Source organism: Salvelinus alpinus, chromosome 4 (assembly GCF_045679555.1).
Source record: "Salvelinus alpinus chromosome 4, SLU_Salpinus.1, whole genome shotgun sequence".
Taxonomy (NCBI): Eukaryota; Metazoa; Chordata; class Actinopteri; order Salmoniformes; family Salmonidae; genus Salvelinus; species Salvelinus alpinus.
Window position 1 is genome coordinate 77533877 of NC_092089.1, and position 14889 is coordinate 77548765.

The 14889-nt window shown below is 47.3% G+C and overlaps 1 protein-coding gene across 1 annotated transcript in view; it reads right to left on the minus strand.

Moving 5' to 3' along the window:
• Nucleotides 1-368: 368 nt before the first annotated feature.
• The window catches only part of LOC139574474 (annexin A5-like), a 29382-nt gene continuing 14861 nt past the window's right edge, over nt 369-14889 (minus strand). Inside the window, exons 7-13 of the mRNA XM_071399094.1 lie at nt 4157-4236; nt 3781-3831; nt 2662-2755; nt 2455-2550; nt 2168-2226; nt 1906-2028; nt 369-813 (exon numbers count right to left, since the gene is read on the minus strand). Of these exons, the coding sequence (XP_071255195.1) occupies nt 754-813; nt 1906-2028; nt 2168-2226; nt 2455-2550; nt 2662-2755; nt 3781-3831; nt 4157-4236 (563 nt within the window). The 3' untranslated portion in view covers nt 369-753. The remainder of the gene's footprint in view (nt 814-1905; nt 2029-2167; nt 2227-2454; nt 2551-2661; nt 2756-3780; nt 3832-4156; nt 4237-14889) is intronic.

Below are 14889 nucleotides of genomic sequence, written 5' to 3' on the forward strand. Positions count from 1 at the left end.
ACAACAGACCTAAATGTTACAACATAACTACAGTACATGTTACAACATAACTACACTACATGTTACAACCTAACTACAGTACATGCTACAACTACTGTGGTGTCAATAGGGAAGTCCACTAGATATGAACTCCCTGCTTGTTTTGGCTGTTTCTCCCATCTAGTGGTAGAATATCAACATCACTAAAGACTCCACAGTTATACGATTGGATGGCCTATAAACTAAAGACTAAACTTGGCCTATTAGATATGACATGAGTTACTATGTCATGTAGATATACTCATCTTAGAGGTGACTGATACCTTTATCTGCCCCACTCCTATTGCAATTCACAACTTCATTTGTTATTAATGAGTGAAACATAATAGTAGACATGAACCTTTTAATAATTGAACAGCAACGTTATACTTCAAACTCACAGACACATAAAGGCATTAATCAAGATAGAATAAGATAGCGTGTTGATTTAGGTAACAAAGAAAATAACTAAAACAAATGGATACAGCAATATTACTCGCATTATTCCTTGAAATTAGACATGAAAAAGAGGGCACACAGTGTTGAGTTCAGTATGTGTTGAATGTGGACAATCAAGATACATAGCCAATACAATGAAGTGGTAACTTAAGCCAATCGTCGAACAGAAGATAAAATCTAACGTTAATTAATTATAATTGACGGACAGAGTATCAGGTGTAGCTCATTGTGGCGCCATCATGCATCATCATCCAGTACCACATCATCAAAAAGTCCTCAGTCATTTCCTCCACAAAGATAGAGCAGGGCCTTTCCGTAGTCCCCAGTGGTGTCCTCCTGGGAATAAGTAAACAAATAAACACAAACTGGCATTAAAGGTGTTGTCAGCACTACCAAGCAGACAATCAGCCTACGGATTACATAGGTCTTGTCTACTCAGGTTGTACAGCTGATGTACAACACATCTGACAGATATGTGTGAAACAACAGAGTTAGTCTGCAAAAAAAAGGTTTACAAAACCATTGCGCAGTGTCTTCACAATGGCTGTGTAAACAAAAATCTACATCAGTTGTACAAATGGACTGTCATACCGCACAATGTCAACCTGACGCAAGTCAGAGAGGAAGGCTGCTCAATATTACCAAGTCAGACAGCGTGTTATGCTGGGTCATGAATAATACAGTGTTAGGAATGGATGATGGATGCTGTAGATGGCGGGGTTGGAAGTAAGGACGCATGACAGGAGGTTGCATGTTTGTACTGGTCCTATCCATTTGGCATTACACCAGTCTCTAGTACGCCCTCATCATTCTGCCTATAGTGCGGTATCGTCATCTCCCATGTTAACAGGGCTGAAACCAGGTATTTTATTCTTCCTATCCAGATACTGATGAGCTAAAAACCTAGTAGGAGACTCAGGAGAGTAACAGCTTGTCACAATGGCCCACTTGCTAGAATATTTAGGGAGCTTGTGGCTGAGGCAGCTGGAATAATAGACTTGTCACTCAGGTGATTTCCCAGTGTATTGGCTGCGACACAAATCTATCTAATGACTCTCTATCAGTGGAGGCTGCTGAGGGGAGGACGGCTCACATGGACACCATGTCTTTGATGTGGTTGATCTCACTCCATTGACTCCACTTCAGCAATTATTATGAGCGTCGTCCCCTCAGAAGCCTCCACTACTCTCTAGTGTCATTTGATAGGTGGTAGCTGAGTATAGAAGTAGATTATTAGGGTTAGTTGTTCGGGGTGAAGATGAGACTAGTGCACTGTACCTGGTTAGAGGAGAGAATAGTCCACTGTACCTGAAAACGAATCTATATGCAAACAGTTAGGGGAGAGACTAGACCATTGTGCCTGAATAATTAAAAGGGAGACTAGCCTATTGTACCAGAATGGATAGAGGAGAGACTAGCCCACTGTACCTGGATGGTGGTGTAAAGAGAGGCCCCATACATCTTCTTAAAGCAGGCTCTGATGTCCAGCATGTCTGTCTCACCCCTGGACACCATGATTCTCATCAGAGTCTGGTCATCAGTGCCAGCACGCTAACAAAGAAACAATAGACATCACAATTACAAATGCCTAAACCTAACCTCTTAAAGCCTTTTTGGAGACGTGCGTTGGTAATTGAAACTTTCTGGTAAATCCTCCATGGGATGATAGATGACAACACAAAGACCATACCCTCATAGACCTGTAGAGGGACTCCGCAAAGTAGGCTGGGACACTCTTAGCACACTTCACTATGGAAAGGAAAGATGACATTCCCAAATGATTCATCCATGTTTCAATATAAAGCATGTATGGAATACGTACAAGATGTATTGACTGATTGGTGGTTTAGGCTTGATTTGTCAAAATGCAATACAGAAATGTCATTCTTTAATTGTGTTACATTTTAGTTTTGTGTATTTTTTTCTAATCTTTTTTTTACTTTACTGTTGTTACTTGTCATCATTGTAGAGTCTTACCAACTGCCAGCATTAAGTTCTCCAGGTTTCCATTAGTCGCGCCCTCAATGCTGTCCTCAATATCATTGCCAGACACCTTCTTGTAGGCGTCAAACACTTGCAGTGAAAAACAAGATACATATGAGAATTTGATGTTATTTGATGTTATAATAAAAGTGCAGAATGCATTCTGTTTTAATGAATGAACGAAATGGCGATCACACCCACCTAGTCGAAGGTGTTCATGGCTCCTATTGCCCAGGATGTTGATGAATTTGTCTTCGTCTGTGCCAACCTTCCCCTTGCCAGCAGCAATCAGTTCCTGAAACACACACTCAATTACAAGTACCCCACTGATAACAGTTTATTATAGCGCACTGAGCAATGTCATTACAACTGTGGTATAAAGGTGTTTGCCTCAAATCCTGTCTTTGGTGTTCAGAATGTCTTATACTATCAACTGTTTAACACAACCTTCACTAGTTGCAGTAGAACATAGTTTGATCAATGATCTATGAAGAAATGCAAATGTTTTAGAGCCAGTCACTGGTTTCACTGAATATGATAAGGCCATGCTCAATGAAGTGGATGTCAAAGGCAAGGGACCCTTCAGTGGACCTGTTGTCACGTTCTGACCTTAGTTCCTTTTTTATGTCTCTATTTTGGTTTGGTCAGGGCGTGAGTTTGGGTGGGCATTCTATGTTTTGTTCTATGTTTTGTATTTCTGTGTTTGGCCTGGTATGGTTCCCAATCAGAGGCAGCTGTCAATCGTTGTCTCTGATTGAGAACCTTACTTAGGTAGCCTGTTCCCACCTGTGTTTGTGGGTAGTTGTTTCCTGTTTTGTGTTGTGTCACCTGATAGGACTGTTTCGTTTTTTCGTTGTTTCACCTTTGTTATTTTGTATTTCAGTGTTCAGTTTAATAAATTTAACATGGACACGTACCACGCTGCATTTTGGTCCGATCCTTCCTATTCCTCATCAGACGAGGACAAAAATCGTTACACCTGTATTATATATGCATGTGTATAATCATTAAATGTACTGTGGACTACAATGTTGATCCAAGTATGAAAACTAATAAAAAACATTTTTTAGCTTTTAAGTCCATGGGATTTTCCATTCCAGGAAGAAAATGTACTAAATCCATTTTTTATATCGATCATTTATCAGCGAGCACTATGATACACTTGAAGCTTGCTTTGTCCTTTAGGCCTACTGTATGGTAATGGTTTGGAGCCATATCCTGAGCATGTTAACATTTGAGCGCTGAAGACAAAATGTAATTACGTCTTGCCCTATAGCGTAGCACTTAGCGATCATCCACCCACTCATTGGGTTCTGGTACCTTTGCGTCTTTCTCAATCCTGTTGTCATCCACCTCTTCATCATTGCTCCTCTACACAAAAGAACAGAGGAGCAAAGGGGAAGAAAAAAGAACAGAGGGGAAAAGGTTAGTGCATCATGGGAGTAGAGTGATGTCTACCCTTCATGACCTAATCTTTGCTGAGTCCCTCCCAACCTGACAACCTGGTGGGTTAGGTTACCAAGACCCAGAGGACAATGATATACTTACTGTACGTACCCTTCCCTCCTCATTCCTTCTGCCTCCATCCTCACCTTTCGTGAACCACCCATGACTTTATAAGGACATCACCAAAGCACTCCCATTATCAGAAAGGAAATACTGTATCTCTCTTATCCCTCCTTCTCTCTTCGTTTACCTGCAGAAGCATTATTAGAAGCTTTTGGAAGTTGCCTGAGGTGTCACCGGTGATATCTTTCTCCAGCTTCCCGCCACACTCTGAGAAAGACGAGAAGAGAGAGAAGGGAAAGGCAGAACATTTTTTACACTTATATCTGACAATGGTTGCTAATGGCAGCAATCGACCCTGATTGGAGGTGCTCTGTTTAGCCAAAGGTCTCCGCCAGGGGGATTTGATTAGCAGGGTAACGGATGGATCAGCCTTCTCCGGTGTCCATCTCAGATGGCCAGGGTGGCTCTAATCCTTGGCCTATTGTGCCATTAGCCTGGTTCACATCTGTTTGTGCTGTGACAATGGTGTGACAATGACCATAGGAGGCAGCGCAAACAGATCTGGGACCAGGCTGTTGTGCTAGACCCTCGCTGTGTCTATTGGCTGAAGATGCAGGACTAGGAACGTACTCTTAAAAATAGACTGGGTACTTGATGCAGTTGATATAGTGTTTCTTTTAAGTTCTAGGGGTTGATCTGCACTGAGGTGAACACATTTTGATGGGATGCCCTGCGGGCAGAAAGTTTGATTGGACAGCTCTAAATTAATAAGAGGCATAGTTCAGAGTGAACACATGTATGAACCTAGTCAGGGGTGAGCACAGAACTACCATCGGGTTACATTGGTGGTCAACAATGCATGGTAATCCTGTCTATCCTAGACCAAGGCCATATAACTTTCCTTCATCCTTCAATGCTATTGGTTTGAAGCAAGGTATCAGACTGCTCTCATAGCCCAGCGAGAGAACCATCTAGAATACGAATGAGTGCAACAAACAGACATTCAGATTCAAAGCAAGGTTCCACAATATGTGGAACCGGTGGCCATATTGCATTCAAATCAAAATCACATTTTATTGGTCACTGTCACGACTTCCGCCGAAGTTGGCTCCCCTGCCTGTTCGGGCGGTGCTCGGCGGTCGTCGTCACCGTCCTACTAGCCGCCACCGATCCCTTTTTCGTTTGTCTGTTTGTTTTGTCTGATTAGTTGCACCTGTGGTTTTTTTGGTTTCGTAAATGAGCTTCCCTATATTTAGGAGTTTGACCCGCCCTTGTTTTGTGCGGGATTGTCTTTTGGTTACGTGCGTGTGTTTTGGGTTTTTGCAAGTGTTTCTCTGCGCCCTGTATGTTCGGGCTTATAATTTTTGTGTAATAGTAAAAGGAATATTTTTTCCCAAGCGGCTCTCTCTCTGCGTCTGATTCTTTCACCCACCTAGTCCCCCGTGACAGAATCCCACACCAGAAAATGGAATCAGCAGGAGCAGCCGTGTCTCCTCTCCCATCGATGGAGGAAAGGGTCCTCCATCACACCAGTGTTCTCCACAGAATTGGGTCAGCGATGGACCAAATGATGGAGAGGATGGATCGATGGGAGAGGAGTGGCCTTCCCACCTCATCTCCAGCACCCCCTCCTCCAGCACCTCCTGTTCCTGTTACCGCATCCGGCTCCGGGGCTCTTCGGCTGGCGCTCCCACGGGAGTATGATGGAAAGGCGGCCGGGTGTCAGGGTTTCCTTCTCCAGCTGGAGATTTACCTGGCGACCGTTCGTCCTACTCCCTCCGGAGAGGAGAGCGTGAGCGCCCTCGTCTCCTGTTTGACTGGACGAGCTCTCGAGTGGGCCAACGCAGTGTGGAATGGCACAGACTCAGCGAGGGATCATTACCCCGAGTTCACCCGCCGATTCCGAGCTGTGTTTGACCACCCACCAGAGGGTCGTGCGGCAGGTGAACGGCTGTTTCACCTGCGTCAGGAGACGAGGAGCGTACAGGACTTTGCCCTGGAGTTCAGGACCTTGGCCGCAGGAGCAGGGTGGAACGACAGGGCCTTAATAGACCATTTCCGATGCAGCCTCAGGGAGGACGTCCGCAGGGAGCTAGCTTGTCGGGACACCACCCTCACGCTGGATGAGCTCATTGACATGGCCATCCGTCTCGACAACCTGCTGGCTGCCCGCGGACGTTCGGAACAGGTCCTGTCGTTTCCACCTCCCAGCCCTCCTGCTCCTATCCCTATGGAGTTAGGGGGGGCTGCGTCAAGGGGGACCGGAGGAGGAGTGTCCTCCTGCACCAGTTGTGGTCGGCGAGGGCACACGGCCGACCGGTGCTGGAGGAACTCTTCTGGGAGTCGGGAGGGTAGGCGGAACACTGCTCGATCACCCCAGGTGAGTCAGCACCAGACTTACCCAGAGCTTCCTGTCAGTCATATGTATGTGTTAACCTCTTTCCCCCTCTCTACAGCATAAGGCGCTAGTCGATTCAGGCGCAGCTGGGAATTTCATAGATCGGGGGCTCGCATTAAGGCTAGGGATTCCTCTTGTGTCGTTAGACCTACCTTTCCCCGTGCACTCCTTAGATAGCCGACCATTAGGGTCAGGAATGGTCAGGGAGGCCACGGTACCACTGAACATGGTAACGCAGGGTAGTCATAAGGAGCAGATTAGTCTGTTCCTAATCGACTCACCTGCGTTTCCAGTGGTGTTGGGAATTCACTGGCTAGCTCAGCACAACCCAGTGATTTCCTGGCAACAGGGGGCTCTTAAGGGGTGGTCAGAGGAGTGTTCAGGCAGGTGTATAGGAGTTGCCGTTGGTGCGACTACGGTGGAGAGTCCAGACCAGGTTTCCACCGTGCGCATTCCCTCTGAATATGCCGATTTGGCTATCGCCTTCAGTAAAAAGAAGGCGACCCAATTACCACCCGATCGTGGAGGGGACTGCGCGATAAACCTCCTGGAGAACGCTGCACTTCCTAGGAGTCACGTGTATCCTTTATCTCAGGAGGAGACAGCGGCTATGGAGACATATGTGACTGAATTACTGGGACAGGGATACATTCGGCCCTCCGCATCACCTGTCTCCTCGAGCTTCTTTTTTGTGAAGAAGAAGGATGGCGGTTTACGCCCGTGCATTGATTATCGAGGTCTAAATTCCATCACAGTGGGGTTTAGTTACCCACTACCTCTCATCGCTACGGCGGTGGAATCATTTCACGGGGCGCGCTTCTTCACAAAATTGGACCTGAGGAGTGCGTATAATCTGGTGCGTATCCGGGGAGGAGATGAGTGGAAAAACGCATTTAGTACTACATCTGGCCATTATGAGTACCGCGTTATGCCATATGGGTTGAAAAATGCTCCAGCTGTCTTTCAATCCTTCGTAGATGAGATTCTCCGAGACCTGCTCGGGCAGGGAGTGGTAGTGTACATTGATGACATCTTGATCTACTCTGCCACACGCGCGGCGCATGTGTCTCTGGTGCGTAAGGTACTTGGGCGACTGCTGGAGCATGACCTGTATTGCAAGGCGGAGAAATGTGAGTTCTTCAAACAGGCCGTTTCCTTCCTGGGTTATCGTATTTCCACCTACGGGGTGGTGATGGAAGATGACCGCGTTACAGCCGTGCGTAATTGGCCGACTCCGACCACGGTGAAAGAGGTGCAGTGGTTTTTAGGGTTTGCCAATTACTACCGGAGGTTTATCCGGGGTTTTGGTCAGGTGGCTGCTCCCATTACCTCACTGCTGAAGGGAGGACCGGTGCGCTTGCGTTGGTCAGCAGAGGCGGACAGAGCTTTCAGTCGTCTGAAGGAGCTGTTCACCAATGCGCCCGTGTTGGCGCATCCGGACCCCTCTTTAGTGTTCATAGTGGAGGTGGACGCGTCCGAGGCGGGGGTCGGGGCCGTGCTGTCCCAGCGCTCGGGCGTACCACCCAAGCTCCGCCCGTGTGCCTTCTTTTCGAGGAAGCTCGGTCCGGCGGAGCGAAACTATGACGTGGGGGACCGGGAGTTGCTAGCTATAGTCAAGGCTCTGAAGGTGTGGAGACATTGGCTTGAGGGGGCGAAACATCCTTTTCTCATCTGGACTGACCATCGTAATCTCGAGTACATCCGGGAAGCGAGGAGACTAAATCCGCGTCAGGCTAGATGGGCCATGTTTTTCACCCGGTTTCAGTTACCATCTCGTACCGACCAGGCTCCCAAAACACCAAAGCCGACGCGCTGTCCCGTCTCTATGATACCGAGGAGCGGTCCGTTGAGCCAACTCCCATCATTCCACCTTCATGTCTCGTGGCACCGGTGGTATGGGAGGTGGACGCGGAGATAGAGAGAGCCTCACGGTTAGAGCAGACCCCCCCTAACTGTCCAGCGGGGGTTCAGTACGTGCCGGGGGGGGGTCCGGGATAAGCTAATCCGTTGGGCTCATACTCTCCCCTCCTCGGGTCATCCTGGCATCGAGAGGACAGTGCGGAGTCTTAGAGGGAGATACTGGTGGCCCACGTTGGCTAAGGACGTGAGATTTTATGTCTCCTCCTGCTCGGTGTGCGCTCAGAGCAAGGCTCCTCGGCACTTGCCTAGAGGGAAGTTACAGCCCCTCCCCGTTCCACAACGGCCGTGGACACACTTATCGGTGGACTTTCTTACCGATCTTCCCCCGTCCCAGGGAAGTACTACTATTTTGGTCGTTGTGGATCGGTTTTCTAAGTCCTGCCGTCTCATCCCGTTGCCCGGTCTCCCTACGGCCCTGCAGACTGCGGAGGCCTTGTTTACCCATGTCTTCCAGCACTATGGGGTGCCTGAGGACATCGTTTCTGATCGGGGCCCCCAATTCACGTCCAGAGTTTGGAGGGCGTTTATGGAAAGACTGGGGGTCTCGGTCAGCTTGACCTCGGGTTTTCACCCCGAGAGTAATGGGCAGGTGGAGCGCGTAAACCAGGATGTGGGCAGATTTCTGCGGTCATATTGCCGGGACCAGCCTGGTGAGTGGGCGAGGTATGTTCTTTGGGCTGAGCTCGCTCAGAACTCCCTCCGCCACTCCTCCCCGTTTGAGTGTGTGTTAGGTTACCAGCCGGTCCTGGCCCCATGGCATCAGAGTCAGACCGAGGCTCCTGCGGTAGAGGAATGGGTACAGCGCTCCAAGGACACCTGGAAAGCCGTCCAGGAATCGCTAAAGTTAGCAGGACAACGGCAGAAGAGGAGCGCTGACCAGCACCACAGTGTGGCCCCCGTGTTCACACCGGGGGACAGGGTCTGGCTCTCGACCCGAAACCTGCCTCTCCGTCTGCCCTGTCGGAAGCTGGGGCCGCAGTGTGTGGGGCCGTTTAAAGTCCTGAGGAGAATAAACGAGGTGTGTTATAGGTTACAACTCCCTAGATATTACCGGATTAACCCCTCGTTTCATGTGTCTCTCCTCAGGCCGGTGGTGGCTGGTCCCCTGCAAGAAGGTGAGGTGCCTGAGGTCCCTCCACCCCCTCTGGAGATCGAGGGGTCCCCGGCGTACACAGTACGTGCCATTCTGGACTCGAGACGCCGGGTGAGGGGCCTACAGTACCTCGTGGACTGGGAGGGGTACGGTCCGGAGGAGAGATGCTGGGTTCCGGTGGGGGACATTTTAGATCCTTCTCTACTAGTCCCCCGTGACAGTCACATACACATGGTTAGCAGATGCTATTGGTCACATACACATGGTTAGCAGATGCTATTGGTCACATACACATGGTTAGCAGATGCTATTGGTCACATACACATGGTTAGCAGATGCTATTGGTCACATACACATGGTTAGCAGATGCTATTGGTCACATACACATGGTTAGCAGATGCTATTGGTCACATACACATGGTTAGCAGATGCTATTGGTCACATACACATGGTTAGCAGATGCTATTGCGAGTGTAGCAAAATGCTTATGCTTCTAGATCCGACAGTGTCTAACAGGTAATATCTAACAATTCCACAACAAAACCTATTATCTAACGAATTGCACAACAAAACCTAATACAACAATCTAGTAAAGGAATGGGATAAGAATATACAGTGGGGAGAACAAGTATTTGATACACTGCCGATTTTGCAGGTTTTCCTACTTACAAAGCATGTAGAGGTCTGTCATTTTTATCATAGGTACACTTCAACTGTGAGAGACGGAATCTAAAACAAAAATCCAGAAAATCACATTGTATGATTTTTAAGTAATTAATTTGCATTTTATTGCATGACATAAGTATTTGATCACCTACCAACCAGTAAGAATTCCGGCTCTCACAGACCTGTTAGTTTTTCTTTAAGAAGCCCTCCTGTTCTCCACTCATTACCTGTATTAACTGCACCTGTTTGAACTCGTTACCTGTATAAAAGACACCTGTCCACACACTCAATCAAACAGACTCCAACCTCTCCACAATGGCCAAGGCCAGAGAGCTGTGTAAGGACATCAGGGATAAATTGTAGACCTGCACAAGGCTGGGGTGGGCTACAGGACAATAGGCAAGCAGCTTGGTGAGAAGGCAACAACTGTTGGCACAATTATTAGAAAATGGAAGAAGTTCAAGATGACGGTCAATCACCCTCGGTCTGGGGCTCCATGCAAGATCTCACCTCGTGGGGCATCAATGATCATGAGGAATGTGAGGGATCAGCCCAGAACTACACGGCAGGACCTGGTCAATGACCTGAAGAGAGTTGGGACCACAGTCTCAAAGAAAACCATTAGTAACACACTACGCCGTCATGGATTAAAATCCTGCAGCGCACGCAAGGTCCCCCTGCTCAAGCCAGCGCATGTCCAGGCCCGTCTGAAGTTTGCCAATGACCATCTGGATGATCCAGAGGAGGAATGGGAGAAGGTCATGTGGTCTGATGAGACAAAAATAGAGCTTTTTGGTCTAAACTCCACTCGCCGTGTTTGGAGGAAGAAGAAGGATGAGTACAACCCCAAGAACACCATCCCAACCGTGAAGCATGGAGGTGGAAACATCATTGTTTGGGGATGCTTTTCTGCAAAGGGGACAGGACGACTGCACCGTATTGAGGGGAGGATGGATGGGGCCATGTATCGCGAGATCTTGGCCAACAACCTCCTTCCCTCAGTAAGAGCATTGAAGATGGGTCGTGGCTGGGTCTTCCAGCATGACAACGACCCGAAACACACAGCCAGGGCAACTAAGGAGTGGCTCCGTAAGAAGCATCTCAAGGTCCTAGAGTGGCCTAGCCAGTCTCCAGACCTGAACCCAATAGAAAATCTTTGGAGGGAGCCGAAAGTCCGTATTGCCCAGCGACAGCCCCGAAACCTGAAGGATCTGGAGAAGGTCTGTATGGAGGAGTGGGCCAAAATCCCTGCTGCAGTGTGTGCAAACCTGGTCAAGAACTACAGGAAACGTATGATCTCTGTAATTGCAAACTAAGGTTTCTGTACCAAATATTAAGTTCTGCTTTTCTGATGTATCAAATACTTATGTCATGCATTAAAATGCCAATTAATTACTTAAAAATCATACAATGTGATTTTCTGGATTTTTGTTTTAGATTCCTTCTCTCACAGTTGAAGTGTACCTATGATACAAATTACAGACCTCTACATGCTTTGTAAGTAGGAAAACCTGCAAAATCGTCAGTGTATCAAATACTTGTTCTCCCCACTGTATAAGTATAAAATATATGGATGAGCAGTGAAAGAATGGCTAAGATGCAATAGATAGCAAAGAATAGATCGTGAAGGATACAGTATACAGTATATACATATGAGATGAGTAATGTGAGATATGTTAACATTCTTAAAGTGGGATTATTAAAGTGACTAGTGTTCAATTTATTTAAGTGGCCAATGATATCAAGTCTGTAGGTAGGCAGTCACCTCTCTGTGTTAATGGTGGCTGTTTAACAATCTGATGGCCTTGAGATAGAAGCTGTTTTTCAATCTTTCTGTCCCAGCTTTGATGCACCTGTACTGACCTCGCCTTCTGGATGGAAACGGGGTGAACAGGCAATGGCTCGGGTGGTTATTGTCCTTGATGATCTTTTTTTGCATTCCTGTGACACCGGGTGTTGTAGGTGTCCTGGAGGGCAGGTAGTTTGCTCCTGGTGATGCAAAGTGAGGACCGCACCACCCTCTGGAGAGTCTTGCGGTTGTGGGTGGTGCAGTTGCGTACCAAGCGGTGATACAGCCCAACAGGATTCTCTCAATTGTGCACCTGGAAAAGTTAGTGAAGGTTTTCGGTGACAAGCCATATTTTTTCAGCATCCTGAGGTTGAAGAGGCACTGTTGCGCCTTCTTCACCACACTGTCTGTGTGCGTGGACCATTTCAGTTTGTCTGTGATATGTACACCGAGGTACTTAAAACTTTTCACCTTCTCCACTGCTGTCCTGTCGATGTGGATAGTGGGGTGCTCCCATTGCTGTTTCTAGAAGTCCACAATCATCTCTTTTGTTTTACTGACATTGAGTGAGAGGTTATTTTCCTGACACCACACTCAGAGGGCCCTCACCTCCTCCCTGTAGGCTGTCTCATCGTTGTTGGTAATCAAGCCTACCATTGTAGTGTTGTCTGCAAACTTAATGATTGAATTGGATGCGTGCATGGCCACGCAGTTGTGGGTGAACAGGGAGTACAGGAGGGGGCTGAGAACGCACCCTTGTGGGGCCCCAGTGTTGAATCCTACCTTCACCACCTGGGGGCGGCCCGTCAGGAAGTCCAGGACCCAGTTGCACAGGGCGGGGTCGAGTCCCAAGGTCTCAAGCTTAATGATGAGTTTGGAGGGTACTATGGTGTTGAATGTTGAGCTGTAGTCAATGAACAGCATTCTTACATAGGTATTCCTCTTGTCCAGATGGGATAGGGCAGTGTGCAGTGTGATGGCGATTGCATCAGCTGTGGACCTTTTGGGGTGGTAAGCAAATTGAAGTGGGTTTAGGGTGACAGGTAGGGTGGATGTGATATGATCATTGATTAGTCTCTCAAAGCACTCAAAGTTACCTTAGCTTCTTGGGAACAGGAACAATGGTTGAAGCGTATTGAAGCATTTGGGGACAGCAGTCTGGGATAGGGATTGATTAAATATGTCCATAATTACACCAGCCAGCTGGTCTACGCATGTTCTGAGGACGCGACTAGGGATGCCACATGGGCAGGCAGCCTTGCGAGCGTTAACACGTTTAAATGTTTTACTCACGTCGGCCACGGAGAAGGAGAGCCCACAGTCTTTGGTAGCGGGCCGCATCGGTGGCACTGTATTGTCCTCAAAGAGCGCAAAGAACTTGTTTAATTTGTCTAGAAGCAAGACGTCGATGTCCGCGACGGGGCTGGTTTTCTTTTTGTAATCCGGGAATGTCTGTAGACCCTACCACATACGTCTCGTGTTTGAGCCATTGAATTGCGACTCCACTTTGACTCTATACTGACGCTTTGCTTGTTTACCTTACGGAGGAAATAACTACACTGTTTGTATTCGGCCATGTTTCCAGTCGCCTTGCCATGATTAAATGCGGTGGTACGTACATTCAGTTTTGCGCGAATGCTGGCATCAATCCACAGTTTCTGGTTAGGGTAGGTTTTAATAGTCACAGTGGGTACAACATATCCTATACACTTCCTTATAAACTCGCTCACCGAGTCAGCGTATACGTCAATTGTTATTGTCTGAGGCTACCCGGAACATATCCCAGTCCATGTGATCGAAGCAATCCTGAAGCGTGGAATCCGATTGGTCAGACCAGTGTTGGATAGACTTAAGCACGGGCGCTTCCTGTTTTAGTTTCTGCCTATAGAAGGGGAGCAACAAGATGGAGTCATGGTCAGATTTTCCAAAAGGAGGGCGGGGGAGGGCCTTGTATCCATCGCGGAAGTTAGAGTAGCAATGGTTGATTGTGTTACTCGCTCGTGTACTACAAACGGTATGCTGATAGAATTTAGGTAGCCTTGTTCTCAAATTAGCTTTGTTAAAATCCCCAGCTACAATAAATGCAGCCTCAGGATATATGGTTTCCAATTTGCATAAAGTCCAGTGAAGTTCCTTGATGGCTGTCTTGGTATCCGCTTGTGGGGGAATATACACGGCTGTGACGATATCTGAGTTCTCTTGGAAGATAATACGGTTGGCATTTGATTGTAAGGAATTCTAGGTCAGGTGAACAAAAGGATTTGAGTTATTGTATGTTGTTACAATTACACTTTGAGTTGTTAATCATGAAACATACACCCCCGCCCCTGGAATCAGTTCAAATGCCCTGGGAGGTGCAGACAAAGGATCCGCTTTGGGAAAGTCGTATTCCTGGTCGTAGTGCTGGTTGTGCTGGTAAGTTGACGTCTCTCTGATATCCAATAGTTCTTCCCGGCTGTATGTAATAACACTTAAGGTTTTCTGGGATAACAATATAAGAAATAATACATAAAAAACTAAATACTGCACAGTTTCCTAAGGACTAGAAGCAAAGCTGCCATCTCTATCTGTGCAATCTTGCTATTCACCGAGCAAATCTGCATTCTGAGAGTCTAACTGTCACCGCTTTAGCTCTAGGCAAGGCACCGATCCAGCATTTGAAAGTAGAAGCAGGAGGGTATCCAGGTTATGGAGATTGGATGTAACATGTGGAATGTGGAATTTTCTTTGATGGACTGTGAAAAAATCATGTGGATTGTGTTCAGCTCAACTTCTCTCCACTGTTGAATAAACATGTAATGGATGTTTTTAGGAATGATACTGCAACACTCATAAAGGTGTTATGAATGCTTATGTACTGTATACCACCCATTTAAGTGCTACCTGTTTTCCTTGAGGTGTCACACCCTGATCAGTTTCACCTGTCCTTGTTATTGTCTCCACCCACTCCAGGTGTCACTTGTTATCCCTGGTGTATTTATCCCTGTGTTTCCTGTCTCTCTGTGTCAGTTTGTCTTGTATGTTCCAAGTCAACCAGTGTGTTTTTCCCGTGCT